The sequence below is a fragment of the Varanus komodoensis genome, unplaced genomic scaffold (genome assembly GCF_004798865.1).
Source record: "Varanus komodoensis strain SLA01 unplaced genomic scaffold, ASM479886v1 scaffold44_3, whole genome shotgun sequence".
Classification (NCBI taxonomy): Eukaryota; Metazoa; Chordata; class Lepidosauria; order Squamata; family Varanidae; genus Varanus; species Varanus komodoensis.
Window position 1 is genome coordinate 4,629,902 of NW_025336010.1, and position 27,402 is coordinate 4,657,303.

General features: G+C 40.0%; 2 protein-coding genes across 7 annotated transcripts in view; both read right to left on the reverse strand.

The window, feature by feature from the left end:
* Positions 1–2,272: 2,272 nt before the first annotated feature.
* On the reverse strand, positions 2,273–11,422 carry CRLS1 (cardiolipin synthase 1). 4 transcript variants are annotated; one of them, XM_044444159.1, is made up of 7 exons: positions 10,875–11,421; positions 8,571–8,708; positions 8,116–8,245; positions 5,214–5,299; positions 4,861–4,929; positions 3,710–3,801; positions 2,273–2,579 (listed from the first exon to the last, which is right to left on the reverse strand). In XM_044444159.1, the coding sequence occupies exons 1-7, from the start codon at positions 11,280–11,282 to the stop codon at positions 2,492–2,494; spliced, it is 1,011 nt and encodes a 336-aa protein (XP_044300094.1). In that variant the 5' UTR covers positions 11,283–11,421; the 3' UTR covers positions 2,273–2,491. The 4 variants fall into 4 exon arrangements, with proteins under 4 accessions (XP_044300094.1, XP_044300098.1, XP_044300097.1 ...); XM_044444163.1 differs by lacking the exon at positions 10,875–11,421 and adding an exon at positions 9,633–9,993; XM_044444162.1 differs by lacking the exon at positions 10,875–11,421 and adding an exon at positions 9,395–9,619.
* Positions 11,423–14,004: 2,582 nt separating this feature from the next.
* The window catches only part of MCM8 (minichromosome maintenance 8 homologous recombination repair factor), a 29,427-nt gene continuing 16,029 nt past the window's right edge, over positions 14,005–27,402 (reverse strand). For all 3 annotated transcript variants that reach the window (XM_044444148.1, XM_044444146.1, XM_044444147.1), the window contains exons 11-20: positions 26,505–26,703; positions 24,425–24,455; positions 23,667–23,807; positions 23,414–23,555; positions 21,564–21,759; positions 21,062–21,281; positions 19,691–19,900; positions 17,363–17,439; positions 15,876–16,065; positions 14,005–14,953 (exon numbers count right to left, since the gene is read on the reverse strand). In XM_044444148.1, coding sequence (XP_044300083.1) covers positions 14,861–14,953; positions 15,876–16,065; positions 17,363–17,439; positions 19,691–19,900; positions 21,062–21,281; positions 21,564–21,759; positions 23,414–23,555; positions 23,667–23,807; positions 24,425–24,455; positions 26,505–26,703 — 1,499 coding nt within the window. In that variant the 3' untranslated portion in view covers positions 14,005–14,860. The remainder of the gene's footprint in view (positions 14,954–15,875; positions 16,066–17,362; positions 17,440–19,690; positions 19,901–21,061; positions 21,282–21,563; positions 21,760–23,413; positions 23,556–23,666; positions 23,808–24,424; positions 24,456–26,504; positions 26,704–27,402) is intronic.

The following is a 27,402-nucleotide window of genomic DNA, read 5'->3' on the forward strand; positions in this document are numbered from 1 at the left end:
TGTACAACAACACAATTAGACTGCATAATCTGAGATTAGATAAACTATCAAAAATCTTTTCATTGTACAGAGTTTATACAAGTTTAAATATACAAAATGTATTAAAATTGATGGTACACATACAATTCAATCCCTTCTTTACCACCTGCCATCTGGTGAGATAGCCGAATAATCCAACATGGACAAGTCCATTTTCAGTTTTTCATTCCTTCACAGTAAATATATTGTTTACCTCATGCAAAACATGCCACTTGCGTACCTGCCTGCACACGTGTAAGTGAATGCATGTATGTGCACACGCACACACGTCTGAAATCTCTGTATCTATATTTCATAAAATCTTAAGAAGCTTAAACTGACTTGCATTACTCACAAAATTCTGCTATTAAAGGAAATGGCATAAAGATTCCTGTCAAGAGCTAACATGCCAGAGGACTTGTACTCATTCATCTTCTAGAAAAATCCCAGGTTTTAACATAATCCTGTACATAACATTGGTATTTCCAAAAGATAAGCCAGTCAGCCTGAATTCATCAATCCTGTTAAGACTTCCCTCTTAAACAACTTCTCAACTTCTTATAATCCAATCAGACTGTATTAAGAAATGCCTTCTTTGGCTTAACTACATCTGTTTTTATAGCTTTCTACAGTGCTGATAGTTATGGCAAATGTATTCTTAGTATTATACATGATACTGAATATGGGTAACAGGCTGCTTGTGTCATGCAGATGAGAAAAGGGACATTCATTCTGGCCATTTCCAAAAAAGTCTCTCATTTCATGCACTGGTTTCAGTCATTCTAAAACTCATTTCCCCCTCTGCAAACAGGTGTTTACACAGTATTTCGTATTAGATATTTTTACATTTTATGTTTCTCAATGGAAAAGGCATGCCAGAACCTTATTTGCAGAAAGTAGAGAACCAAAAGTGTGCTAGAAAACTTTAGATGCAATCTTATGTAGGGTTAGAAAAAAGCCCAACAACTTCCAGTGTTTCCCAGCCTGAGCGACAATGTGGACTGAAGCATGCTGAGAGCTGTAGGACTATTTCTGCCTAACTATGCATAAGATTGCACCTATAACCTCAAACCTTAAAATGTATCCGTGAAAAGGATTTAGAACACAGACCTCAGGATTGTGCACAGGCAAATATATCGCCATATCGATAAGATAGGAAACAAAGGGCAGTCTCTAACAGGGCTGTAGTGCAAGCGAGCCCTCCTGCTGATCCCACACCACATTGGAACTTACCACTCCCATGACTGGGATTTAATGCTTCTGAAAGGAAGCCCTGAAACAAGTGGAAATGCCCATTTGGAATCCATTTCTAGATCAGGATAGCTCAACAGAGCTTCCCTACAACAGTTGTGCAAATCTGCTAAAAATTCCAGAATTTAGCATTTCTCCTCATTCCCAGTTGCTCCTTGAAGGGCTTGATGGTGCATGCAGTGTTGCTTGGTCACAGAACAGAAGCAGCAAGGCACAGCACCGCACTGGGAACTGCCATAGCTTTACATTTATTTAATGCAATATTCAAATCTCTTCACATATTAGGTGTAAGTCTTAGAAGTCTATAAATTAAGTCAGCATTATCCCATACTTAAGGCTGAAAGATCCTACCTGGTGATCTCACACCAAGAGCCAAGATTCAAAACGGGGACCTCCTAATTCACATCTGTTTATTAACCACTATGTTCCATCATCTTTTTCCTTATCTCAAGACATTTAAGTGATCATGTGCAATGTATAAAGAGAACATTTATATTTCACCACAAGTGCCCATGGTTCCCTTGTTCAATCATCAATTTGATCTCAACATTTGTATCAGCATTACTACAGTACTGCCATAGTGTAATGATTCAGATGTGCTAAGCATAACTAAGTGTGCTTTCCCCTAAACTCTTACATACTAGCACAACAAGTCCAATGATTAAGGTGTCAAGAAGAATTGCATTTTAAATGGCCTTAGCACTATGCTGAACTTCTCATCAGGAAAACACACAGCAACAAAGGATCAAGTTATTTCAAGTAGTATGATGTAGGCTCTACAGCCTGCCGTGAAAGAATGGCCCCTGCTTAAATTACACCAAATGAAATCATGACTCTGCTTGTGCCAGTATTCCTTAATTTTAGCGTCTTTTCCAATGCAGATGCATCCAACAATGTGGTGCATCAAGCCCCAAATCTACTAAAAACAAGTGCAAACTTCTGAAAAGCAATGAACAAAAACACATCATATCAAGTTACGACCTTTGCACATGGTTTAAATATATTAAGGTAAAAAATTATACTTTATTTGAAACAAATTGAAAAATTACATTGGAAATCCTGCATATTTACATGATCAAAACTTCATTTTAGCTTCAATGTAAAGACATGGTTAAATTGAGGCAAAGCTATCAAAAGGAAAGTTTGTTATCCATAATCCAGATACGGACTACACCATTCCAACATTGAACCAAATGGAGGTAAGCAGTCACTCTGCAAGACTTCACTTGTTGTTCAGCACCTGAACTGTTTTCTGGCCATAATGATAATAACTGTATGCAGACGCTGTTGTTGTGAAAGCTGTGATGCACCTTTAGGGAAAAAACAAGAGTTTGCTTCTAAGCAAGGATAAGGAAAGGCAGAGTGCAAAGCAAACCTCCGTATTATTACAGGATTATTATTACAGGATGCTTAAAGAGAATCCTACTCAGAATAAATTTTGTTTGATTTGCAAGAGTAGGCAGTCTGGAAACTCAAGTAAAACATATGCCAAAAAAGGATCCACACAGTGAATCAAGACCACTGCTCCATCTAGTCTAGTATTGGCGACTCTGCCAGGCCAAGTCTGTCATGCAGGTCTTTCCCATCTTGCTGACTGAGAGCCTTTTTAACTAGAGCTGCTGGGATTGAATCTGGGACTGCAGGTAGGTTAGTAAATGATGCCACATGTTTAGATTGGGGGTTAAGACTGAGCATGACTTGCCTATAGCTATCCTGTGAGTTTATAAGCAGAGGTGATTCCAAAGGTTTCCACAGCATTACCACATTCCCGCTAACCATACACAGGAATTCAGTCTGTACAAATATAATCCTATTAATATTAATACAGTTGTAATCCTGTGCACCTTTAACCAGGAATAGATCTCAGTGACTTGCTTCCAAGAAAAAAAAGATAAAGGTTTTCCCATGACATTAAAGTCCAGTCATGTCTGACTCTTGGGGGCAGTGCTCATCTCCGTTTCCTAGCTGAGGAAGCCAGCGTTTGTCCAGACAGTCTCCGTAGTCATGTGGCAGGCATGACTAAACACTGAAGTGCAAGGAACGCTGTTACCTTCCCACCAAAGTGGTACCTTTTTATCTACTTGCATTTGCATGCTTTCGAACTGCAAGGTTGGCAGGAGCTGGGACAGAGTACAGGAGCTCACCTCGTCTGTGGATTCGAACTGTCGACCTTTCAGTCAACCAGCCCAGCGGCTCAGCGGTTTAACCCACTGCACCACCGCATCCCGGCTTCCAAGAAACCTTGCATAAAAATATGTTGCCAACAATTTAAAGTCTAATAACTTTTATTCAGTTGGATTGCTGACTGGTCTTGAACTGACCTGATCTCAAACACAAATTTGTAATTTCTAAACTGCTCAGTCTCCTATTTTAAAGTTTAATTGTATTCTGAGTTTTCTCAAAAATGAGCAATATCACAACAACTACAAGTTTTACATACCATAAGGACTGAAGATATACACTGTCCACATAATTGAAAACTGGAGCTGCTAGTGAAGCTGCCACTAAGATGAGCTGCATTACAGTGTTTATCTGGTAAAAAATTAAGGGAAAACTGAAATCACATAGCATTAACATTGCTTTCTGCCATCACAATCGATGGGAACTAAAAGTGCTTAACTAGGTAGTGCCCAAAGATCAGTAATGTAAATAAGTAAATTAAACTTATTAATATAACAATTGAGAACTGCTATGGTGTAATTTTGACACCACTGACCCAAGGTCAATAGGAGTTTAACATTGTAGAATGACCCTTAGCAACCCCAAGGCTGACTTGTTTCCTCTATTCCTTTTGACCTCTTTTGAGAAGATGACAGAAAGATCCCACTTTCTAACTGTTTGAAAAATCAGCATCAAACTTTATGTGCTTTCATATTTTGCTTTATTTGCTGTAAGATGGGACATAATGGGACACTCTAGTATATTTTAAATTATAAGTAGAAGCTTTCAAATCTCCCCGGCCCCATTTACAAAGAACAGTATGGTGTCCTCGAGCCTGAGACTCACTGTCATTCTTTTTTGTACTGCTAAAACATACTTTAGTATTGTCTCCGAACCAGGGTGTGAGGTCAAGATGCAATTTTGATGTTCTTGATAAAGACAAAATACTGCAAGTCCAAGGCTAAATTAGAATTTTTCAGCACTGAGACGATGGTGAGAATCTCAAAGGAGTTCCCTTTTGGCCTTCTCACTACAAAAGATGTCAGATGCCCTTTTCATTTACTGTCAGATATTCAAGAGGAACATAACCCATGCTACCAGATCAGAAGCTGGAGACTCTTGTTCATCTCCCTCCACAACAATCCCAGGACAGGCAGGGAAAGCAGGATGGCAATCAAGTCCTCCATTGTACTTGCCCTGTGGCTTCTTGGTGCCAGTGTCCCGGACAGAAAAGAGCAGCACTGAAGTCCTCTTCCATCCTGGCAGTCATTTACTTGCTACACTCTCCACTCTCTTTTTGTGTGTTCCAAGCTCTGTCCACTGAAGCAGCATGCTCACACATCACATGCTTATCTCCAGGAGACTCAACAGTGCCTCAGGATGGCACATGCTAGATAGCAAATAAAATCTAAGTAGTACAATTACTCTTACCTTGCTGATAAATGTTGGCTTTAACTGAGCAGTGACATAACAGGGATTGAAATATCTACTAAGTGTTTTCTGTGAAAGACAGAAAGTTTGGCATGTATAAAATATTCTGCAAATGGGTTGATTAAATCCAACTGGTGCATTTAGAAAATATACTCATTTTTCTTATTTATGCATGGCAGTGCATTTATTATCACCCAGAGTCATAGTAATTTTAAATAACATGTACAAAAGATCTCTACCCCATGGGGCTTACAAAAATTGCCCATTAAAATCTGCTTTCCGCCTACATCCTATCACTACACATAAATAGATGTGACTGGGATTTAAGGAAAATTAAATATGCACATACTTACTGGTGGAGGAAGAGTTTTGTATCGAACATAAAAAACAGCAGCAATCAATGCAATATCCCTTAAAACGATCAAAGCTGTAAGAGGAACTGGAAATAAAATGGAACTGTATGTAAATATATCTTCATCTGCATTCAAAGAGATAATTCAAACCAATTGCAAATCCTAAAGTGAATCCAAAGATCTATACACTCATAAAATAAGAAAAAAACAATTTGGTTTCTTTGATTAATTAGTAATATTCAGTTTGTTGTATTCTTATTCACAAGTACCAGCGTAAACACACACAATATTAGGAATGCTTTCCCCAGTTATGATTTAAGTAAAACAGATTCTGTTGGCTTTTTTACTGTGGCTACAAGGAATCAATGAATAAATCTTTAACAAGCTGTACATGATGACTGTGCAGACCACTACATGATCAAATAATCCTATTTATCTGCTATGCCTGCAGCTGAATATGATGTTGAATAAGATACATTAACCTAACAATTTGTTCAATATTCAAACATTTCAATAAGCAATAGGATGTTTCTATATCTTCAATGTCTTACCCAAACAAGTTTAGCTAACATTAATAAATTCATTATCAATATTTTTGAAAAACTGAAATTATATAAATAAAATTAGTAAGTCTCTCATATTAAAATACTCTTAGAACTTGCAAACATCATATTTATAATTTGCAGCCAGTAATTCTGAGCAGCTTGAGAGCTCCACTAGAGGTGGAAGAAGTTTGCCTGAGAGGCCCACATGTCCAACCCTTAAATCTTGGTAACTGCAAGCAACTTATTAAGCTGTGTAAATGTCACATACCAAGAGAAAATCAGTTTGGATCATATTTCCCATGCTGAAAGATTAAATGAAGATAATTTGATAAAAATATTAATTCAATCTTAATATGAATATGCTGCCATGGACTATGTTTGAACAAGGAAAGACAGATATCTCAAGAATAAAATGTAATCCTTTATATGCCTACTAAAAATAAGGACAGTAAGAGTCACTGAGACTTACTCCCAGGTAAGTGTGCATTGAAATCCAGATTAGATTCATATGTTGCATGAGTAATGTTGCATTCAGATTCACTGAATACAACATTATTCATGCAAAAGTAAACACCGGGTTGAATCAATGTCCCATTGTGCTAGTGGGCTTCAGTAAGAGTAATACTGGATTTAGCCATGATGAGTAGGGATGTGCAAAGAATCTGTCTGGGGTTCAGAATCCATCAGATTCTCTGGGCTTGGTTCCCAGACTCCAGCCCACTTTGAGAAGGCCCAGAGTTCCTGGCAAGTGGATCCTGCATTCCTGGAAGCTCACCAGGAATCTAGTCCCACATGCTGTGCAAGCAGCACGTGCTTACATGCCACAGAAGCCATTCAAACAACAGCCACTCCTTGCATCAAAGAGGGCTGTTCACAGGATGTTCTGTCATGGGGTGCCCACCAGGAAAACAGCTCCCCCAACTGATAGCAGGGCCTGCTCACGCACCAGAGCAGATGCTCAAATGGTAGTTGCTCCTCAAACTGAAGAAGGCTGGTCATGCAACACTTGGTCACAGGGCATCTGCCAGGAAAGCAGCCCTTGCAACCACTGCACAATCAGCTCCACAGCAGCTATTGCCACCTTCTGGGTTGCTGCTGCTGACACAGAAGAAGGTTGCCAGCTGTGCAATTGGGGCTCAGCAAGCATTTGAAGACTTCCTCTGGCTGTCTTTGGAAGATTGGGCCAAGTACTAGAGGAAGCCTGTGAATGCTTGGAGGGACAGATTCCAACAGGGTTGGTCCCATCCCTACTCATGACCACTTCTGACCAGTAACAACCACCACTTAAGAATTACCACATCATTATTTATTTATTTATTTATTTATTTAAACATTTCTATGCCGCCCTTTGCCGAAGCCTCGGGGCGGCTCACAACATTGAATAAAATACACAATAAATTAAAACAATAGCAATTAAATTATATACAGTAGAATAAAATAAGCCGCCCTGGCCAAATAAAATTCAATAATATTAGCATTTAAAATGCTGCTTAAATAAAAAGGTCTTCGCCTGGCGCCGAAAAGCAAATAACGACGGCGCCAGGCGGACCTCTCTGGGGAGCGCGTTCCATAACTTAGGCTGAGAAAGCCCTCCTCCGAGTAACCACCCTCCTAATTTCCTTCACTGAGGGCTCCTGGAGGAGGGCCTCTCCCGCTGTTCTCAGGGGGCGGCTGGGCATATATGGACGTAAGCGCTCCTTCAGGTAACCAGGACCCAAGCCGTTTAGGGCTTTATAGGTCATCACCAACATCTTGAATTGGGCCCGGACTTCAATGGGAAGCCAGTGAAGCTGCCGGAGAACTGGAGTCATGTGAACATAACGTCCAGTTCCCGTCAGCAGCCTGGCAGCTCTATTTTGAACCAACTGAAGTATCCGGACCGTCTTCAAGGGTAGCCCCAGGTAGAGCGCGTTACAGAAGTCAAGACGGGAAGTCACCAGCGCATGAGTCACTGTTGCGAGGCAGTCGTACTCCAGATAGGGGCGCAGCTGATGAATCAACCGAAGCTGGAGGAAAGCGCTCCTCACCGCTGCTGTTACCTGAGCTTTGAGTGAAAGCTCCGGGTCGATGAGCACTCCCATTTTGAATATTCACAAATATTCAAAGATGCAGCCAGTTAATCTTAGAAAATGATTTGGTCAAACTGATTCAATGAACAATATGCATATACTATAGTTCCTTTTCAATTTGAATTTTATGAGACTTACGAAAAAGATTAATTAGTTTTGATGTCATCTCATTTAGAAACTGAATTGTGAGAGCCAGTTGTTAAACAACTACCATTAGAAATATTACTCTGAACATTTAGCTCTCTTCGAGCTATTTAACAACAATTTGAAAACAGCTATTTGGCTTACCTGGAATAAGATTTGCATAGGTCAGACTAATATACAGGATGCTAATAAGAATTTTATCAGCCAGAGGGTCCAAGGCGCTCCCCAATGCAGATTTTTGGTTGGCCCAGTTACGTGCAATAAAGCCATCCAACTGCAAATATAAGAGAATTAGATAAATGCTGTTATTTTAATGTTATTGTTAACCTAAAATCTTTGTCCAAAAAGCAAAATAATGGCCAACTAGTGTCTTTCCCATGCCATCCTAAAATGGAGCAGACATTATAAACATGTTCTTACACCTTAAAAAGAAATTTCAGAATGGGTATTAAGCTAGGCTGAAGAGACTGACTTCTCAAAGAAATGAGAAAATCTTTCTATATATGTTGCACTATTATTGCCTTAAAAAGACTATTAAAATGTATAAAAAGATGTTCCTTTCTATAAAGCTTTTCAAAACCACATTACAAAAGACATACCAGATCTGTTATGCCAGCCAGAGTAAACACACCCAATGCGATATTAAAATCTTCTTCAACAATCAAATAACCCAAAACTGGTGCAAGTCCAATCCTAGCCATTGAAAGTAAATTGGGAATTGTCCAGGGGTTTTCATACTGGAAAACAAAAATAGCAGGAATTTAGGCTTAATTCAGAGTCAAGCACACTATCTGTACTCAGTCTGCCTTGATATTATGGTTATAAGATGTGACACCTCCAATCTTAGCTGTTTGTCTAGCTAGTTTCTAATCTGCAGAAAAGCATAAATGCTTCTCATCTTACTATATCTAAAGATCTCCACAAACAAGCTTAGAGTCATAAACCATGGGGCAGATTAGTAGATCACACTAAGTCATGCTGCAAAGTAAGTATGGTGGGCTGGTTGTTCATGGAACAATGCACAATATGCCTGGCAGATGATCTGGCTTGCTGTAACTTGTTCACCCCCTCAGACCTCAAGCTGGTTCCTAGGGGACCTTGCTGGCAGAACTCATCTTGTCTCCTTGTTGCAACCTACACCCCACTCCAATCACTCCTCCTTTTCAGTTCCCAACTTTTTAACCTGGGTAACTCAAAAATGCTCAACTGATATAATTTCTAAAATATGCACTTATTGTCTGATATGAGAAAGTCTTTATGGGGAAATTTAACTTGGCTCATGACCAATTTGGGTCACGACCAGAGTCCTGAAACAGATTAAGTTCATGAACCAAGGTACCACTGTATACACTTGCAAAAGACTGACACATTAAATAAAACATGTACAACCCCAACTGTGCATTTTTGAAGTAGGAATTCATACCGGTCTTTTCCAAAGTTCCATATGCATTGGTGGAAGGGCAGTCAATGACAAAACTGTGCACAATAAATGGCATTCTTTTCTCCCAATCTTGCCAAGCAGCTCTGTAGCCAACAGCAGCAACCCACAACAAAATCAGATAACCCATCACATACAACAAGTTCTCTGCATGGCTTGTTCCCAAAAAATAAGCCACCCAGTAGAAAACCTGTTCTGGGTTTTGAACAACACAACAACTCACCATAGGTACCTGACCATGGTGGCTTGTTGTATCATGTAAATCCAGTCATGGTTTGTTGTCAGCTTATGATGAGAGCTTTTTTGGGGAGAAACAAGCCAGCATTCTTGTATTAGACATTATGGTAAACAAGATACAGATGAACTCTATGGTTTCTTTCTGTGCTCCTGCTTGCACATGCCAACAGATTGTTTTCTTTTTGTCTTAAAGCAGAATGTGTGACTTAACTCAACTAAAAAACAGTGCACCTGAAAAGAGGCAAGACAACACTACATATTTACATATTGCTCTGTGAGAGTTCACTCACAGACTCAAGCTACTATGTAAATTCTATAGATATCGAATGATTATGTACAGCTAATGCTGTTTCTCAAGAAACCTTTCAGCAGAGCTCTACCTCATAAGTTGCTGGTCAAGGTATATTTTAATAAAACACAATTCCTCTTCTGTGATCTGTATCCAAATAGAGTCAGTTGATAGGTAGCCCAAATGCAGAAATACAGAAAACTGCAGAACCTTCTTCCCAGATGAGAAAAACGTCAAAGTGGAATTTAATTGTATTTAATTTAAATACAATCCTCCATTAGACCCCCCCAACCATCATTAATTTATATGCTTAAACATCCCCCTTTCCAAAATATAACAATGGTAGCAGCCCTTTCTAGGGCTTCACATAGCTAGGGAACAGTATGAACGCATTCCACCTACAGTACTGCATGTGACTGAACACTGAATGTCTGATTTTCCCAGCAGCAGGTTTCAGGAAGCTATGTCAAGCACAGATGAAATCAGGTGGACCTCAAGCCTGCTATTTGATGACAAGTTGATAAGTTAAATATCAGCACAAATGCTGTGGAAAGCACGGGGGGGGGTTCCCCAAAACAGAAAGCCTTTTTACTCCCTCAGACACAAGGGGTGAGGATAAAGGGAGAGTTAGGACCAGTTCACTGAGGCAGTCAGCCTGTTTCTAGAACCTAGATTGTATCATTTTCATGTGTAGCTGAGGGGATCGTATAACTATTTTTCCATACAAACCCCCGTCTTTCTCCACACAGACAACTTGCACAACAGGGGACAAAGGAAGGGAAAGCCTTTCTCCAGTAGTCCATGTGGTGCGATGCCTTTTGTTACCAACGGAGGCACATTCGATCTCGAGCCCCACCGAATACTGGAGTAGCGCCCAGGCTGGCCACTTCGACCCGGAAGGAGAACGGGGAACCGACGCCAGCCCCTGCCCGCCCCTACCAGTTCAGCGTACGTGCGAGGGGGCGCTCCTCCGGGGGCGCGCTGCGAGAGGTCCTCGGGCGGCCGAGGCGCGCCTTCATGGCTGGTGCGTGAGCGTCGCGGCTGTCCCGGCCCACGGCAGGGGCAAACGAAGGTGGGACTCGGCGCTGAGAGCAGCTGCTCGGCGCCGGGCGGGCGCACGCGCAGTAGCTCACGGCGCCTGGCGCAAGACGAAGGCGCCGCGAGGCCACTCAACGCAGAGGCCGCGACCGTTGCTCGAGGGTCCCCGCAACGTGCGCCTCCTCCTAGCCTTGTCGCCGCGGTTGCCGCCGCCGCTGCGGTGGCTCTAAAGGAGCTTCCCGGGCTTGCACTCCTCAGGAGCCTCCACCCACAGGCGCTGCCTTTGACCAACCAAGCCGGGATCAACATGGCTTGGTTGGCACGGGCGGGGTGGGGGGGCGGCCTCCTCAACCCCTAGGAGACCTCCGAGGGGGAGGGGCAGCGACACCGTGCGCCTCCTCCCCCACCGGTTGCCGCCACCTCACCGTCCTCCATACAGCATAGCGCGAGCGCACTTTGTGCCTCATGAAAAGGCCTTACGTGACTTTCACGACACCGCCGCTCTCCTTTACGGTGAAACTAAGCGCTCTTCTTTTAAAGGGGCAGGCAACCTGTAACGGAGTCCTTCCTGCGCCTGCGCCTGTCCCGTCATTGGCGTGCAAACGTCGGCCAGCCGCGGAGCAGGCAGAAGAGGGCTTTGCAATTTGTAGGCATTCGAATGGTTTCTAAAATAGGGTGCAATCCTAGGCACATTTAGACAGAAGAGCAGGGCGTTTTTATTTCTAAACGTGCTTAGGGTTGCGTCTTGATTGAAATGACCTTATATGATTACTAACACACAACTAGGAGTAATAAAAGCAGCTAAGCGTCTTGTGGCACCGTGGAGAGTCACACGTTTCTTTTGCCGTAAACTTCTTGGACAGCGTGTCTCCTATAAAATAACAGAAAATAATGGATTTTTTATTTCATATTTTATATTTTTTAATTTATTAGATTTGTATAAAACGCACGCATTAGCATTATGCTCTCTGGGTGGCAATCTGAAAAATATCAGTAGTAATATTAATAAAATAGTTAATAAACAAGATAAACACAATATATGCAATCAAACAAAATATAATAAAATTAATAAATGAAATAAAACCAGTGCCATCAAATAGTTTATGTAGGAGACTATGCTGTCCAAGAAGCTTATGCCAGAAGAAATCTATTAATCTACAAAGTCCAAGATTTTGTTGCTTTGGGTGTATAGAATTATCGAGGCTAACCATTGTGCACAATCTGACCAACACATGAATGTACCAAAGGAGGAAGAGTGTTGCATCCATGAGACAATAAGCATCACAGCTGGCAAACAGCCTATTCATTCCAGATTTCAAGAATGCATTGGCAGCATGTAAACGACACAATGGATCCAAGAGATGGCTGGAGAAGGGGCTGGGGAAAACTGCAGTCATCATGCAAGACCCTCCTCAGCCATCCTTCCAGCAACAGGTTAACGGGGCTTGGGGAAGGGCACAAGGTGCCCCTGCAGACATGAATTTGTTCCATTTGCCTGGCTGTGTAATGTGCTGCTCTGCCACACAAGCCACAGCTCATACATGCCATGGAAAAGGGGAATATGAAAAGTTAGTATTCTTGCACATCTTTCGAGATTCTTCCAGGACCCCCAACCCCTCTAATGTAGATGAGATTTCAAGAGGTCCTAATCTTCAAATAATGCTCTATAAACTGATGGCCAATTTACAAAGGAATAATTTTGAACAATATGCCACTGTTTCAAAATCTCTTTTTTCTCAGGTGTGGCATTTTTAACTGAAACATATATAATTATTATGTGCATGTAACCAATCAATTGAGCTTTTAACAGGTGGGAGGAAATGCAAGTTCAAGCGTGAGTTAGGGAAGAAAATTCTGAAAAATGCAAGAAACCCACAAGTTCATTAATATTTTGTGCTCTATCCATTTTCAGTAACCCTTTATCTAGGGAGCCATCAGCAGTATCTAGCATAGTTAAGGGCTCAACTCAAAGAAAGAGGAAAATAATGTACTTACACATAATTAGCAATTAGTAAACTGCTTATGTATGCTATGTTCAGAAACCACGAGGATTTCATCTGCAGTTTGGTTATATTATGCAGGTATAGGGAAATTACTTTAAAAGATACATGCAAATTACCAGTAAAATTGCTCACTAATAGGCATGTTGCAGGAGTTTTAGTATTGCTGTTGCTTTGCCTTGTCACACCGATCCGCAATATAGTCTCGGAATCAGTTTCTTGTCAGGGCAAACAGGTTTATTTACAATTGAATGCATGGATCCATGGGTGCCCAAAATAGGAACACCCCATGGTAATTTCCTTAGGGTTATATAGAATACACAAAAGGGGAGTGAATACAATACACAGGAATGTGAATGGATACTTTGATATGAATAGGAAAGTGATTGGATATATGTCACAACACCATAAAGAAAAGTTACATTTCACTCTAATTAGATGCCTTTGACAGGCCTTCTAAACTAAAGTTGCCTTGAACAGGCTGGCCAAGTTAAGTAAACAGAAAGGTTACATGTGTGAACTTACAGGGTTAGGGAGGCACTCTGGCAAACCCATAAAATACAAAGATAGCAATTGACAGTTACCCACTAATGGAGTGGGGTCATTTGGTCTTCACCACCAGACACTGAGGCACCCTCTGTGGTCTGTTTATGGCAAGGCAGTGAGGCAGGATAATATACCTTGTTTTTCTATGTACAGCCTAATGTTAGAAATGGGTGGTTCACAGCATTGCAGACAACATAGCTAGATAATTTTAGCCTTTGAATCATTTAATGATTAAAATGTTCTAATATTTATGCCAAAAGTCAATTGAACTTATGACCTGCAAATAGCACAAGTTGTTTGTGACATCTCAGGGCAGGTAATATCACAAACTATTTTTTAGGTGGAAGGAAGAGATAGTATTTACCATGTGTATGAGTATTTGCCCTGCCTCAAGCTGCTGCACAGGCCTTATGATTTATAAGTCTTCTTGGCACAGGAATGCCAAAGTGCACAGGCATTTACACAAACAAGACGCATACTTTGGCTTGAGATGATACGTGGTTTTATCAACACATTTAATAAAAACTGATAACTTTTATTGCCTGTTTTAAATAATAATCCAACACAGTGCACTAAATTAGCACTTATTAAAGAACAGTTGTTCACAATATACTAAACATATGTACATTGGATTAATATTTCAGTTTACAATGTTAATGTTACAATACATCTTTATGAAATTGTTTCATTTAAGCAAAATCTCAACAGCATCAATTTGAGAAATGAAATTAAGGCATTCAGCTTCATTGTTTACATAGCTTTTATGCAACTGAGTACCAGTTCCTGCAGCCTCTGAATGGATATGTTAACAGACAAAGATTATAATCTGAATGTGTTGCAGATTTCCACATTCCCTTCTTCCATCTCACACGTTCTATAGTTCATGTGACATGCAAGAGAAAGTTCATGAGCATACTTGTTTCTGCTTGTCTAAACTGAGTCATGGGTTTACTGCACTATCAACTATGAAAGTCTACTAAACATCTTAAAGTATTGCAGTTGCAATTAACATCTTGGACTGTTCTTTAATAGGACAGATACTACCATACTTTTTTGCAGCTACTTTTGAAGATTAACTGTATATTAGTTTCTTTCATGGGCACTTAGAGTACTTGCAAATGGTAGTCAGCTTTTTTCTGTCATTGCAGTACTTGGCTTCAGTAGTCGCTCCACTCCTAACTGGAATAACAACAGTTGATTTATTTGAAGGTACAGATTTTTTTTAAAGATTCTTGCACCTTAGTCTTAGGTACCTACAAGATATGATGAGCCTCAGTACAGTACCATGTTGCATTCAACTGGCCTCTTCCAGCAAATGTTTTCTTCAATTGCCGAGTTAATTCACATCGTCTGAAGCTGATATAATCTTGGACCTTTTTTCAAGAAATAACCCTGGTCATTTAAAGATCCAACAAAGTTTTCAAAATCAGCTACCTGGAAAAATAAAACAGAAGGTATATTATCAAAACAGAGAAAATAGTATGAATTAAATTTATGAAAAAGCTTGCTTGCTTCCAAGAAGTTAAATATATTTAATCAAAAACAGAATTTCAAAAGCACTTTGTAATGTTTCTGGGGTCTGATATTGAAAAATACTCTTAAGATTTCACCTGGCAGTGGGGTAACACAAGACCATCACTGCATCTGAAACATTTCTACCCCTGCCACTGAACTCACAATGAAACATGTTTTGCAGCAAGGTGTCAGGCATGTACTGATCCAAGCTGTTAAAGCTGCATAAGCATCACATCAAGTACTAAATTGATTTTTAAATCGGTTTTTAACATTGCTTTTAATTCTGATTTGCTCCATGCCTTGCTTTTTTCTTTTTGCAATTAACTGCCAGATTTTATACTATTTTAATTGTTTCTTACTGTATTATTATTTGTTTTATTGATGTTTTGTTGATGCTATTGTAAACTGCCCAGAGAGTCCTCTGGCCTATGGGGTGGTATATAAATTTAAGAAATAATAAGCACTGTATTCCATTTATTCCTTATATTTAATGAATTTTATTTGTTTCTATGGATGTTTAAAGCTTTTCTTCATAAAAAAAAATTCTAATTGATATAATTATCTAACAGTTAAACTGCATCTCCAGCTGCTTTCCTGTTTTTGATATTTTTCTGGATGAATTATTTATTGTTGACAACGTTGTTAGCAATACACTCCTCGAAGTGTTTTGTATCTCTTACTGTTTGCTTGAGTTTCCTTTGTGTAAGTTTGTGCTCCTCTTTGTTTGCCTTGTTTGATCAATGGAAGCAGAATTCCTAGAGTCATAACTTGATTTTTTTCAACTGGTAATGCCAATAGTTAGTTTTATCCTTTCCAAATGTATGTTTTTACTATGACTTACTTTTATGTTTATTTCCTTTGCAATCTGTTGGAGCTGTTGAAACTCAAATAGGTTGTTGTAGGTTCTTTCTGCAATCCCATGGAGGGCAGAAACAAATCGCTTTGCTTGTGACCTGTTGCTCATGCCAGAACCGTGCTGAGAACGTTCAAAATCCAACTTTCCAAACTCATCAGAGTAAGTTCCTAACATGCTTGAAGAAGAAAAAAGCAATTGAGGCAAAAATAGAAACTGGATGGGGAACCACATATGGAACAGTTAATGCTTCCTCTCCTTAACCATAATGAAAAAACCAAAACTAGTTTTTTTCTTACTAGTTTGCAGCATAATCTAGTACACTGTTCAACTATTGATTCTCTTTAGTTTTCTTCAGCCATCATAAATGGTAAAATAGCAACAAAAAGGCTATGAGTATTCAATGAGTATATGTTTTCTGTATAAATGTTCATTGTGTGCATGTGGGGCAGGGGGAGAAGAGAAAGGGAGAGAGAAGAGAGAGAGCACGTGCATGTGCACTGGTGTGGTAGTGAAAGTGCTGGACAGGAGACCTGAGAGATCTGGGTTCTGATCCCCACTTGACCATGATGCTCACTGGGCCGGTCACCTCCTGGAATATCACTTGGAGGAACATGGGGAAAGCAGGGGAGGGAACAAATGCTGAACCCATTGCTGAGCCAATCATTGTGGGTAATTTGCAAAACAACCAACTCGGACAAAGCTGATTGCCAGGATGGGTTGTTGCATTGCTTCAACTCAGCCATGGACTCAAAGATTAACTCCTCAGCTGTCATTTCCTAGCCAGTCTTTTTCATCTTGCTAGAATTCCCAACCAATTAGAATTGAGTTCACTTGATCTAGACCCTGTTAAACAAGGAGGCCTATACCTCAGAATGCCTCTAGGCAACTACTACCTACACAGGTCTTTGACTCAGATACCTCATGGCCTCACAGAGGCCACATAAAATAAGACAGTTCAGAGTAGCAGCAATACACAGGCATTATATATAGTTATATATAGACAACGGTTATATAGGCATATACAGGCATTTCTTCACAGCATATATTGTATACTTAGACCCTATCTAGCTGTGATCAAGATTTAAAGTTTGCTTCTTAGGGTGGGGAGAAATGTTATAAATGCCCTTCAGCATTTGCCAGTCCATGAGACAGTATATTCAGCATGTAATTATCTTTTGTGCATCATCCCACTTTGCTCTTCAGGTCTACCACCTAATAAAGACCTTGTCTGCATGACAAATACAGGACTTAAGTATTCACAGTAGTCCAGTGACTTGAATGTGCACACAGGCCATTAGGTGGACAAAGGCTGTTCATTCTAGCGTACAGGACAGTGCCACATAATCAAAAAAATGTGTGAAGAACATCTGAAGTAAAGGGCAATGGAATCTGCTTTCGGAGAACTCTTGGTACATCCTGGAACCCCACAGACACTTGGCTGGCTTTAACTGTGCTTTATCCAATTATTTTACCTGTATTTCATTATTTCTATAACATCCTCAGCATCTTCTTTGGTGGCCATTTCTCTTAATTCTAATCTTGACCGTGCCTGAAATGTAAAATTCAAATCAAGATAATACATTGTTTAGAACCCACTTTAGTTCCTCCTGTATTTATTAAGACTAGAAAGACTATGTGTAAAGAGTCTGCACTTTGGTATGAAGAACAGGGGTAGATATACAGTATGTCATTTTCTTCCATTTAAAAAAGCAGGATATTTCAGCACCATTGCTAAATTTTCTGAAATAATAATTTGTTCAAGGAAGGATTGTCAGTGTGGATTGTTGAACTATGTTCAGAAAAAGCCCTCATGTTATTTTACTGCCTACTTGAAATATGGCTGGAAATATATGGAAGAACACATATCTCAGTGGCAGAAATGTTTTGCATGCACAAGGATTCAGGGTAGTTTCTAATCTGTATCTGTAATTCCTGGTATCACACAATGATATTGGGAAGCTAGTCTGGGAGAGATCTCTCTGCCTTCTGGGACCTTGAACGGCCATTGCCAGTCAGAGTAAGAAAGACTGGGCTAGATGGACCAATAGTCTGACTTGGTTTAAGGCCAAACTGACAAAATAATTTTGAAGATCGGTGGGTAGACACACAAAGAAACCTGATAAATTAATAGATTAAAATCAACAGAACGTCATGTAACAAAAAACAGTGATGCTCCTCAGAAAAGTGATATTACAATGTGGGAAGGAAGTTCCCCTCCTATAATGCAACGGATTGAGGCACTGACAAGGCTTTCAATAGCTAAATGGGTGGCATTTAAATGCCACCTTCAAATGGATACTTATTTGGATAACTAGTTTGCTTTTATTAAAATTTAAGTATGATTATTGGAAAATTTTATTTTCTTATATATCTTTCATAAATATTATATCAATATAGACAAGTGTATATATGCATATATTTTTCTCTTTTTCTTTTCATAATTTTGGGATGAAATTTTACAGTATATGTGAATTATAAAATGTTGTTATAAAAAATTAGCACAGTAAAGCAAAATGGGAACATAATAGCTTCAGTGTAAAATATGATAGTGAGGCAAAAAGGAGTATAGATAATAGTAAATTGAAGTTTAGCAGCAGCATAATATTGTTGCAAGAGAAATTGATTTTCAACAGAATCCTATTTAAGATGAGAGAATTTTAGTAGCCCACTCAGCATTGGTGTTATCTGGAGTAGTATCCATCTGGAGGCATCCAATCTTTATTTAAAGGCCCTTCTAAGGGCAATGATGACAAAACCTTCAAACTTACACAAAAGCTCAGAAGCAGAAGACAAAATCATCCATGCAACTAAGGAACAGTTCAGAGAACTGAAGCCTATAAATATGGTTGAAGTCTGTTTGTTAACTTTTAACACAACAGTAATTTTTATTTACACAAAAAGATGGGAGTAGCATAAAAGTAGGGTGAGTTCTTTCCTTGCTTTCCTGGGCTCACAAGAAATTTGGCAATTTAGATTTAGGTCACTGGTAATGTTTATTAATCAAAATAAATTACAGTTGGCCCTCCACATTCACAGGTGTTAGGGCTCCAGGACTTCCATAAAAGTGAAAAAACTGCAAATATCTCTAGCCCCCACAAACCTTAACTCTTAATACTGTTGACCATAAGTGTACTAGACTGCTGCTCCCTCTCTCCCTGAGAGTTACCCTATATTGTCGACATGTACTCCTACCAGTTAATTGAAAAAAAAAAAATCAGTGTGTCAAACCTCTGATTCGCATGCCTGTTAGACTCCTTGGTCCATGTTTCAAGATGGGTGGGGTAGGTAGCCGATACCACTGTGGATTCTGGATGCCCACTGGGGGGCCTTCCTGCCCGGTAGCACAACACGGGGGCACATGGAGGACACCACCCTAGTAGACATTCGTGTCAGGAGCAGGGGAAGCCTGGCCCCTGTGCAGAGGCCCCCATGCTGAGTGCCCCCACAAAGGAGGGGGGAACTAGCAGGTGGATGGTGTGGTGGCGGCCATCTTCCTTGACTGCAGGATGTGGCAAGAACTACTTTTCTTTACATTTTCTAGTTTATGCACATCATCTGCGAATTCCCACAGTACACCACAATGCTCCAAGAAAACCCCATTGAATGACAGGTGGCAAACTCATGAATGATCAAATCTGTGAAAGTTAAACCCACGAAGGTCGAGGTTTGACTCTACTTCTTTATTTGGAAAGTACAAACAAAAGAACTTTTGTGCCCATACTTTAAAACATCGCCTGTAAAAATCTGCCTGCTGTTAAACTCAAGTAATATATATTTCAAAAAAGGAAAGGAAAGGATACCTCAGTAAGACGTATCAATGACTCTAGCTGTCGTGTGGTGATGGGTGTAGTATCTGCTCGTTGGCTATGTTGTCGGAGCTCAAGATAGAATTCCTGGAGGACATGGGCAGCTTCTGGAGATAATCTGGGGTGTACATACTGCCGAGCATAGCCAACATACTTCCTTAACAGCTGGTGTGGAATTGGGTCAAAGCTTTCTCCTGGAATGAGCTAACAATTACAAATATGGTTCACGGACTGCACCATTCCAGTTGATGTGCAAGCTTAACAACAATAGATACAAAGCACAGTGGTTTTCATGGGCAGAGTGTTAGACCTGGAACACCCTGCTTGAATTCTCATCTCAGTATTGCTGAAAGTCATTCTGCTGTAGATCCTGTTTGTTACATCCACTCCATTACTGCACTTTGAACACAACAGTACAAGCAGTCCCTGAGTTATGAACATCCGAGTTACCAACAACCCCTACTTACAAATGAACTGCCATAAAGCCTATTAATTAAAACAAAGTTACTGCAGGAAATCATCAGCCCCCTACAGAAAACGGTAATCATACTGACTTTTGTTTCAACACAACTCTTTCTAATTCAGGGCAACACCATAGACAGGAAGCAAAAGAGCAGTGAGGGAGGTCCTCCAAAGCATCACCAAGGAGAGAGAAAAAGTGAAGAGAGGGGGAGGCCTGCAAAGCATCACCATAGAAAGAGAGAAGTGAAAGGGGAGAGAGGGAGGCCTCCAAAGCAGGTCTTCCACCCATCCAGAAACAGAATGCTAAAACATTTCTCACAGATAATCCTAAAATCCTTAATAAACCAACAGCTAAACCATCTACAGGATAGCTACCACAATTTATATAATATTCTGTTCATTCTAAGGATAGCTTCCCTTCTGGCAGTATGTTGGTTTTCTGTGTGTAATTAAGAATGGTGAGAAGGGAATTTAGGCAAGTGATAGCCTGGCAGAAGTAGACCAGGTTATTGAGAATTTGGCAGCTGGATGGGAAAACACTGCAGTAGGAACTGGGAAAAGCAGAAATGGGTAAGGCAAAAATAACAACCAACAAGATACAAATATGGATGCAATGAAAAACAGAGACCAGGTTTATGGAGCCACAAGGTTTTGCTGATGCCCAGACACATCATTAATAGTTAAGTGACATCAACAAAAAGCATAAGGGATTCTAATTACCTGCATTACTATGCCTGTTGTGGTAGGGAAAGCAATAGGAGTTGCAGAAACTTTAAGATACCGGCTAAGTACCCTCTTCTCTGGCCTTCCGTGTGAAAGACAGGAGAAAATGTTGCTACCTCTAAGCAGTATGACATTGTGATAATGAGATTTTATTTTAAAAATACCTGAAAAGATTCTTACCTTTAATCTTTCAGACAATGGTTTGTCTGAAACTGCTTCAAGGATTGATAAACTTGAATTCTGAGAGTTCCTACGAATCACTACAGCACTGCTGCATCCAGTCTGCTTTCTACTTCTCATTGCCATCACATGTTCAGAAAGCAAGTGGTCATGATCTTCATTTGGTATATCCAGCAGTATGAATACCAAGTCAAATCGGGACAATAAAGCACTTCCCATTCTATGCGGGAAAGAAGAGTAAATACAGCATTTCTGTGTTTGGGAGATAACTATCACATCTCTTTTTCTCTAAGTTAAAAATAACTGAGAACACAGTTATTGTAAAGAATCCAAATATGTGGAGTCTGTTCAAAGAAACTTATGTATAGGTTTAAATCAATGTTAAAAATATTTACACTTTTCTTTAAAAAGTCCACCAAATCTGCAAAAATTAATGCATGAAAAATCCCCTATTTTTTGTTTCTGTAGCAAGCTATTGGACAAACATTTTAGAAGTACTTACTTTAAATTCTCAGATACTGTTTTGGCTTTGTTATAGTGGCCCCCAAATGGATTTGCTGCAGCTACAATGGAAGTTCTGGCTGGCAAACTGCAAACTATACCAGCCTTAGCAAGACTAATACTTTGCTGTTCCATGGCTTCCAGAAGAGCTTGGTGCTGGCTCCCCATCTTATCAAATTCATCTATTCCACAAATACCTAAGCAAAAGTTTATGGAAGTAAAAACAACAGAATAAACACATCTCCTGTACTCTTGCAATTGACAAGTGAAATACATCAGTAGGAAAGTACGTTTAAAATAGGTTCTTCTAATCAGTATTTTTTGCTCCAATTATACACATTTAGTACCCAGGACCATGTACCCATAGCCCCCTACAGAAAATGGTAATCATACTGACATTTGTTTCAACACACGTGTTTCTAATTCAGGCTGTAAAATATTGTGAAGTCAATTTGCAAAGTTCACACAAGGTAGCAGTCAGGTCTGTCCAAAAATAAGTCACAGAGCAACCTTCTTTAGGTCTGTTGAGAAGACCTATGTAACCTAAACAGGCATCCATAGGAGTTCAGGATCAGTCAGAAATAAGTGCAAGTGGGACCTGCAACAAAATGTTGCTTTGTATTCTCACCCCTAAGATGAAAGCTCCTGTTCAGGCTTGGTGGGAGGGAGGAAATAAGACTGAGGTTTTCCCTTGCTGAGTTATATACTGCTGGGGACCCCAGGTTTTGAACCAGAGTAGAGTCAGTGGCCCTTTAGATGTTGCTGGACCCAACATTTCTAACCATGGAGCAAATCAGCTAAAGTTGATGAGAATTAGGCTCCAAAACATCTGGAAGGTGAAAGGTTCCTTATTCCTTCTGTCTAGCGTAGGAGGTGAGTGGGATGAACTATCCCTGTATAGTGCAGGGAAGACACTATATATTTACAGCATGTATCCAAAACACCCTAACCCCTTTTCCACTCCCAGGACATGTACTATAAAGCTTTTAGGAACTTGAGTGTGCCAACCCCACCTTATTCCTCCCCACCCACAACTGTATGACAATATTCCATATATTCCAGAAATTTGTGTCCTGTTTATCATTTTAGTTTTTTTATTTTAAAGTGTATATTTCTTTTAATTTACCATCAATGTATATACTTCTGTTAACCTAAAGAATCCCAGAATTACATAGGAACTAGGACTGTCATTCCAGAGGTTCATGTGATGCATGCAGGAGGGGGGTGGGGTGCATTTCAGGGTACGCTACTGAAAAGAGAAAAAGCACAAAGCAATTTGATGGGGAAGTAAGGGAATGGTCTTAAGGCCCCTTGCCCCAGCTACTTGGCTGAAAACACATAGGAAAAATACAGAGCAGAAGCAGCTGGGACATGCAGACCATCTCCACCACTCCCTCCACTCTGCATAGGATGCCCATCATCCCCTAAGTTTAGGGGCTTCTGGGTATCTTGACTGGATTCCACCTTAAGTAGCTTACTAATACATGTGTTGGGTAGCTATGTATTCCTTTATTTTCCTTTATTTCCCTTTTCCTTTATTTCAGAAGTATTTTAAAACAGCAGTTGAGTTCTGGCTGCTATCACTCATTAGTGGCAACCAAAGCCCTGTTGCTGTTGTTGTCAAAGCTGTGGGCTCTACAATTTATTTTAAAAGGAAAAGGGGAGAAATGCCAGGACCAGCACAACATTCTGCTTTTCCTAAGAACTGCAAAGGCCAGGCAGGGGCATAAAAGGTGAGGCAGTTCCTAAGGTAACCTGGTCCCAAGTTGCTCAGGTTGCACTTCATGCTTTTAATGAAGTGGACACTAACCATGAAAGCTCAAGTCATTCAAGTAGCGCTCCATGCAGTACCTTGATCAGCAAGCACAAGGGCACCAGCTTCCAAAGAAAAGTCTCCAGATGAGCTGTCCCTAGACAGAGTTACAGTCAGGCCTGATGTAGTAGTGGCATTGCCACAGACATAGACACCGCGAGGTGCAATACTGCATACAGCCTAAGGAAACAAATGGACAAAGTGCATTTTGCAAGCTTAAACTTCAAAAGAAGTTTTACAGTTAGCACTGAAAAAGAAATAAGCTGTATCTATTAGTAAATGACGCCATACTTGCAGCATCTGACTTTTCCCCAGTCCTGGATCTCCAACCACCAGCAGGTGTGGGTCTCCTCGAATAGGAATCCTGTTTTTATCATCCATGTACTTCTGACATCCTCCAAATAATGCCAGCACTAAACCAGCTTTCACAATCTATTCAGTGAGAGAGTGAAACACAATGTACTTGGAAGGATTAGCTCACGCTAGCAGCACATGGCACAGATACCCAGCAAGAACTTGAAGATCCTCGCCTTCAGAAGCAGAGATAATAATGCAGTGGCAGGGTACTGAGCACCAGAACAAGGCAATATTACAAGGCTAATGCGTTCACACACGTCTCCCATATGTTCATGGAATCAGTTTATAGAAAGAACCATTTCTGGTAAACTCCTATAAAAAATATTTGCAAAATCTTTAACTGCCACATACCATAAGATGCTAGATACATGTTTTAATACTTAAAGGTAGCCAATATTTAAGTTGTCAGCTGCCTTGCAGTTCATTATGTATCTTTGATGTGGCCATCAGAACAGAGCACATTGTATGAGGAATTCAAGAACATATAGGTTAATGCCCAGATAACAGATTGAATCTCACAACAGGTAGGAAAGCAATAAAGCCCCAACAGTACGCAGTGCTATTCTGCAGCTCTTCTTTGTATTGCCAACCCAATTCATTGACAAAATGTAATCAAGTCAAGAAAACCCCTGCATTTTCTGGTGACTATTTAGAATGCAGGCCTCAGAAGTTTGTAATTGGGATACACTTACCTCATGACCATAGATAGTAGGACAAAGGGAGCTAGGAAAGAAAAAAGCAATATTAGTAATATATTTTTAGGGTTGCACATAACCTGTGCTAACAGCCTCATGCATGTACATGCCCTCTGCAGCACAACTGAACTGAATTCTGTAGCCTGTATAACTTGTGCTAATCAAACAAATGTGCATGCACTCAGTATCAGTAATGTCGCTCCTGCTAGTCATGGGGAGGGACAAGAGCAAGGTGCTACCTAAGGCCCTGAAATGCCATCCATGGACTCCTGGGATTGGCTTGGCTTCTGGGATTTCAGCAGCCATTGCCCACATGCTTTCAGATCACTGTCTGTATCCATACAACACCTAGTATGAAAACTGTATTTTAAAAATATGGCATGATTCTCATCTGCTAATTCCCACTGATCGTCTTTTCTTATACAGAAGCACATCACACATGACCCTGCTAACATCTTGACAATGGTAAGAGAATTAACCAAAGGATTGAGCGTTTTTACAAGTCTCATACCTGCTCTTCCTTTGCAAATTTCAGAACTTAGGTTTTAAATGCTTCCAGGCCATGAAGAGTGCCAAGACACAATTCTACCAAAGATAAGCACTTTGTGGACTTATCAGGACGGATTCAGGGAAAGCCTGTGGCAGACCAAAGAGCTCCCCCATCCATCTACAGGAGGCATTTGGACCAGCAGAGTCTTCCACCCAGTGTAATGGGGAAAACAGTCTTCCCTTACATCCTACCCTTCCCTTACAGTGCCCCCAAACTCTGCTCCAGAAGGTTGAGGGACCCTCTAGAAAATATGGAAGTCAATGCTGGGGACTACAGAGAGAGGGGACAAGTAGAAAAAAATTACTTTCCCCCAGGGTTCCACAAGCTGGAATATTGTGAGAATTCTGTTTGAGGACGTTATGACTGGTAGAATAAAAATCCTTTGATTTCAATCATTACATATCCTCCATTCAATAAAGCAATAAGATATTGACTTTGGCCGCATGGGTTTTAGCTCCTTAACATTAGGCATTATCCATGAATATTTATAAATCTATAGTAGGTACAGAAAAAGCAGCTGTACTCACTGTTCCTTCTACTCATGCAAGATGGCTACTGCTCAGCTCTGCTATAACCTGAACATCCTGGCTCCCAAGACTGTAGACTATGCAGCTTTGGTTCCTCCTCTAATAGCACCTCAAAATCCAATTCCATCTACTTTGTGTCTTCCACTTGCCACTAATCTGTTCTTCTCAGATCACAAAGCTTAGTTTATGCTTTTCTTTCAAAAAGAAGGCCCTTCAGCAGAAAAGCCAATTCATGAGCCTTTTCCTGCAGAGTCCTGCAGTGCCTCTGGCCAATAATGGCCCTGTCTTTAAGTACAGTGTTTGTGACATCACAAACACTACAAGGACATCCTCTCTTACCTGTGAAGATGTCCTAAGTGAGCACAGCAGCAGTACCAGAGGGATGTTATCTGGCTGGGTTCCTTCCAGTTGCAACTCACAGCATCCTTTTGTTACATTTCTACAACTATAGTTGATTGGCATTGTTCTTATTACCACATTTTCAAACCCGGATTCTTGTTTTTGCTTTTTTATACATTTCTGATTTTACATAAGTGAGGTATCCATGAGGAGAGAGGAGATCATCCCTTACTGGAATAGCCCTGTTCTGTAACATTAGTACAAATGTGCTTCTTTTTAGTTCCAAGATGCCAAGAACACAACAAAATATGCCCAATTTCAAAGCAATGGTTAGCAGCAACCTTGCCCGTGTTCCATCATGGATTCCAGAAGAACCTCATAATGGTATCTGCCTTTAAATCATCATCATCATCATCATCATCATCATCATCATCATCATCATCATCCTGAAGTTACAAATGTCCCCCACATATGGAAAGAATATAAAGAAACTGCTGCTTAACTTCAATTACACCTACCTGAGTAATGTTGTGTCATTAAATAATATGCCACATATTTTCTCCAAAAATGTGATCAACATTTAGTTCACACTGCTGGTTTGGAATATCAATACATTACAGCAAGCAAATATATTAATACATTACAGCAAGCAACAACATACTTGATGATCAATTTGAATAGGTTCTCTTCAGCTTGAATTTCCTGGACGGCATACAGATCTTTAAGTGAAAACTCCATGCATGCTTGATGGTTTATTCCATTTTCATCATTCTTGACTTTCTGTCCTTTAGTATTACTGATAGAGTTTGCCTCAATGTATAGTAAGAACACACATTTATCATTTTTATTTCTAGATGACCCTGTTAAATTATCAAAACAGCAGTCATGTTAGTATCTCTGTTTGGGGACATAATATATAAGGGTTCTTTAAGCAAGATTTAAATATTGGTTAAGGGCTAAAGACAGGAGGACAACTCCTCATTATCAGAAGTTATTAGTTTATTCAGCTCCAAGGGCCAAAGTAAAATAGATAATGACAATTAATTAGGTATGCTGTTACATGATTGTTTTAGAAATGAATATTGGTAGCATCTATGGATTGTCATCTGACAAGAATTTTGAGATGTACTTAACAAAAAAATAGATGGCTTTTGGACACTATACAGACTTTGTAGACCTCACTGAGGCAGTAAATCTCTGTCTCCCTTATACCACATAAGACTATGGAAGCTTATGATTGCTTCTACATTCAAAAATAATCCCTTTACATAGGAAACTAGCACAGTTAGAAAAAGACTAGACTCTTCTCTAGCATGCTAGGTTTTTTTGTCTGTGGATGTTCTGTATGGAGGAGCATTCAATCCAAGTGTAATCTACCTACAACATTCCTGTAGGTACCAACAATCTAGAAAAGTTAACTGCTTTAGTCAGAAACAGCAAGAAATGTATGGAAGAAACAATGGGCCCAGAGTGGCCAAGTCCATCTAGTTCCACAAATTCGGGTCTGGTAATATTGTATATCGACCAGGGATCTGTACCAGACAACCACTCAAAATCCT

Excerpts from the sequence above, each read along its gene's own strand:
- CRLS1 (XM_044444159.1), bottom strand. The coding sequence starts at position 11,282 with ATGTTGATCCCGGCTTGGTTGGTCAAAGGCAGCGCCTGTGGGTGGAGG. Across the intron at positions 5,300-8,115 it reads CTATGCAAATCTTATTCCAG|TTCCTCTTACAGCTTTGATC; the intron begins GTAAGCCAAATA and ends TTTTATTTCCAG. Across the intron at positions 2,580-3,709 it reads GTATATCTTCAGTCCTTATG|GTGCATCACAGCTTTCACAA; the intron begins GTATGTAAAACT and ends TTTTCCCTAAAG.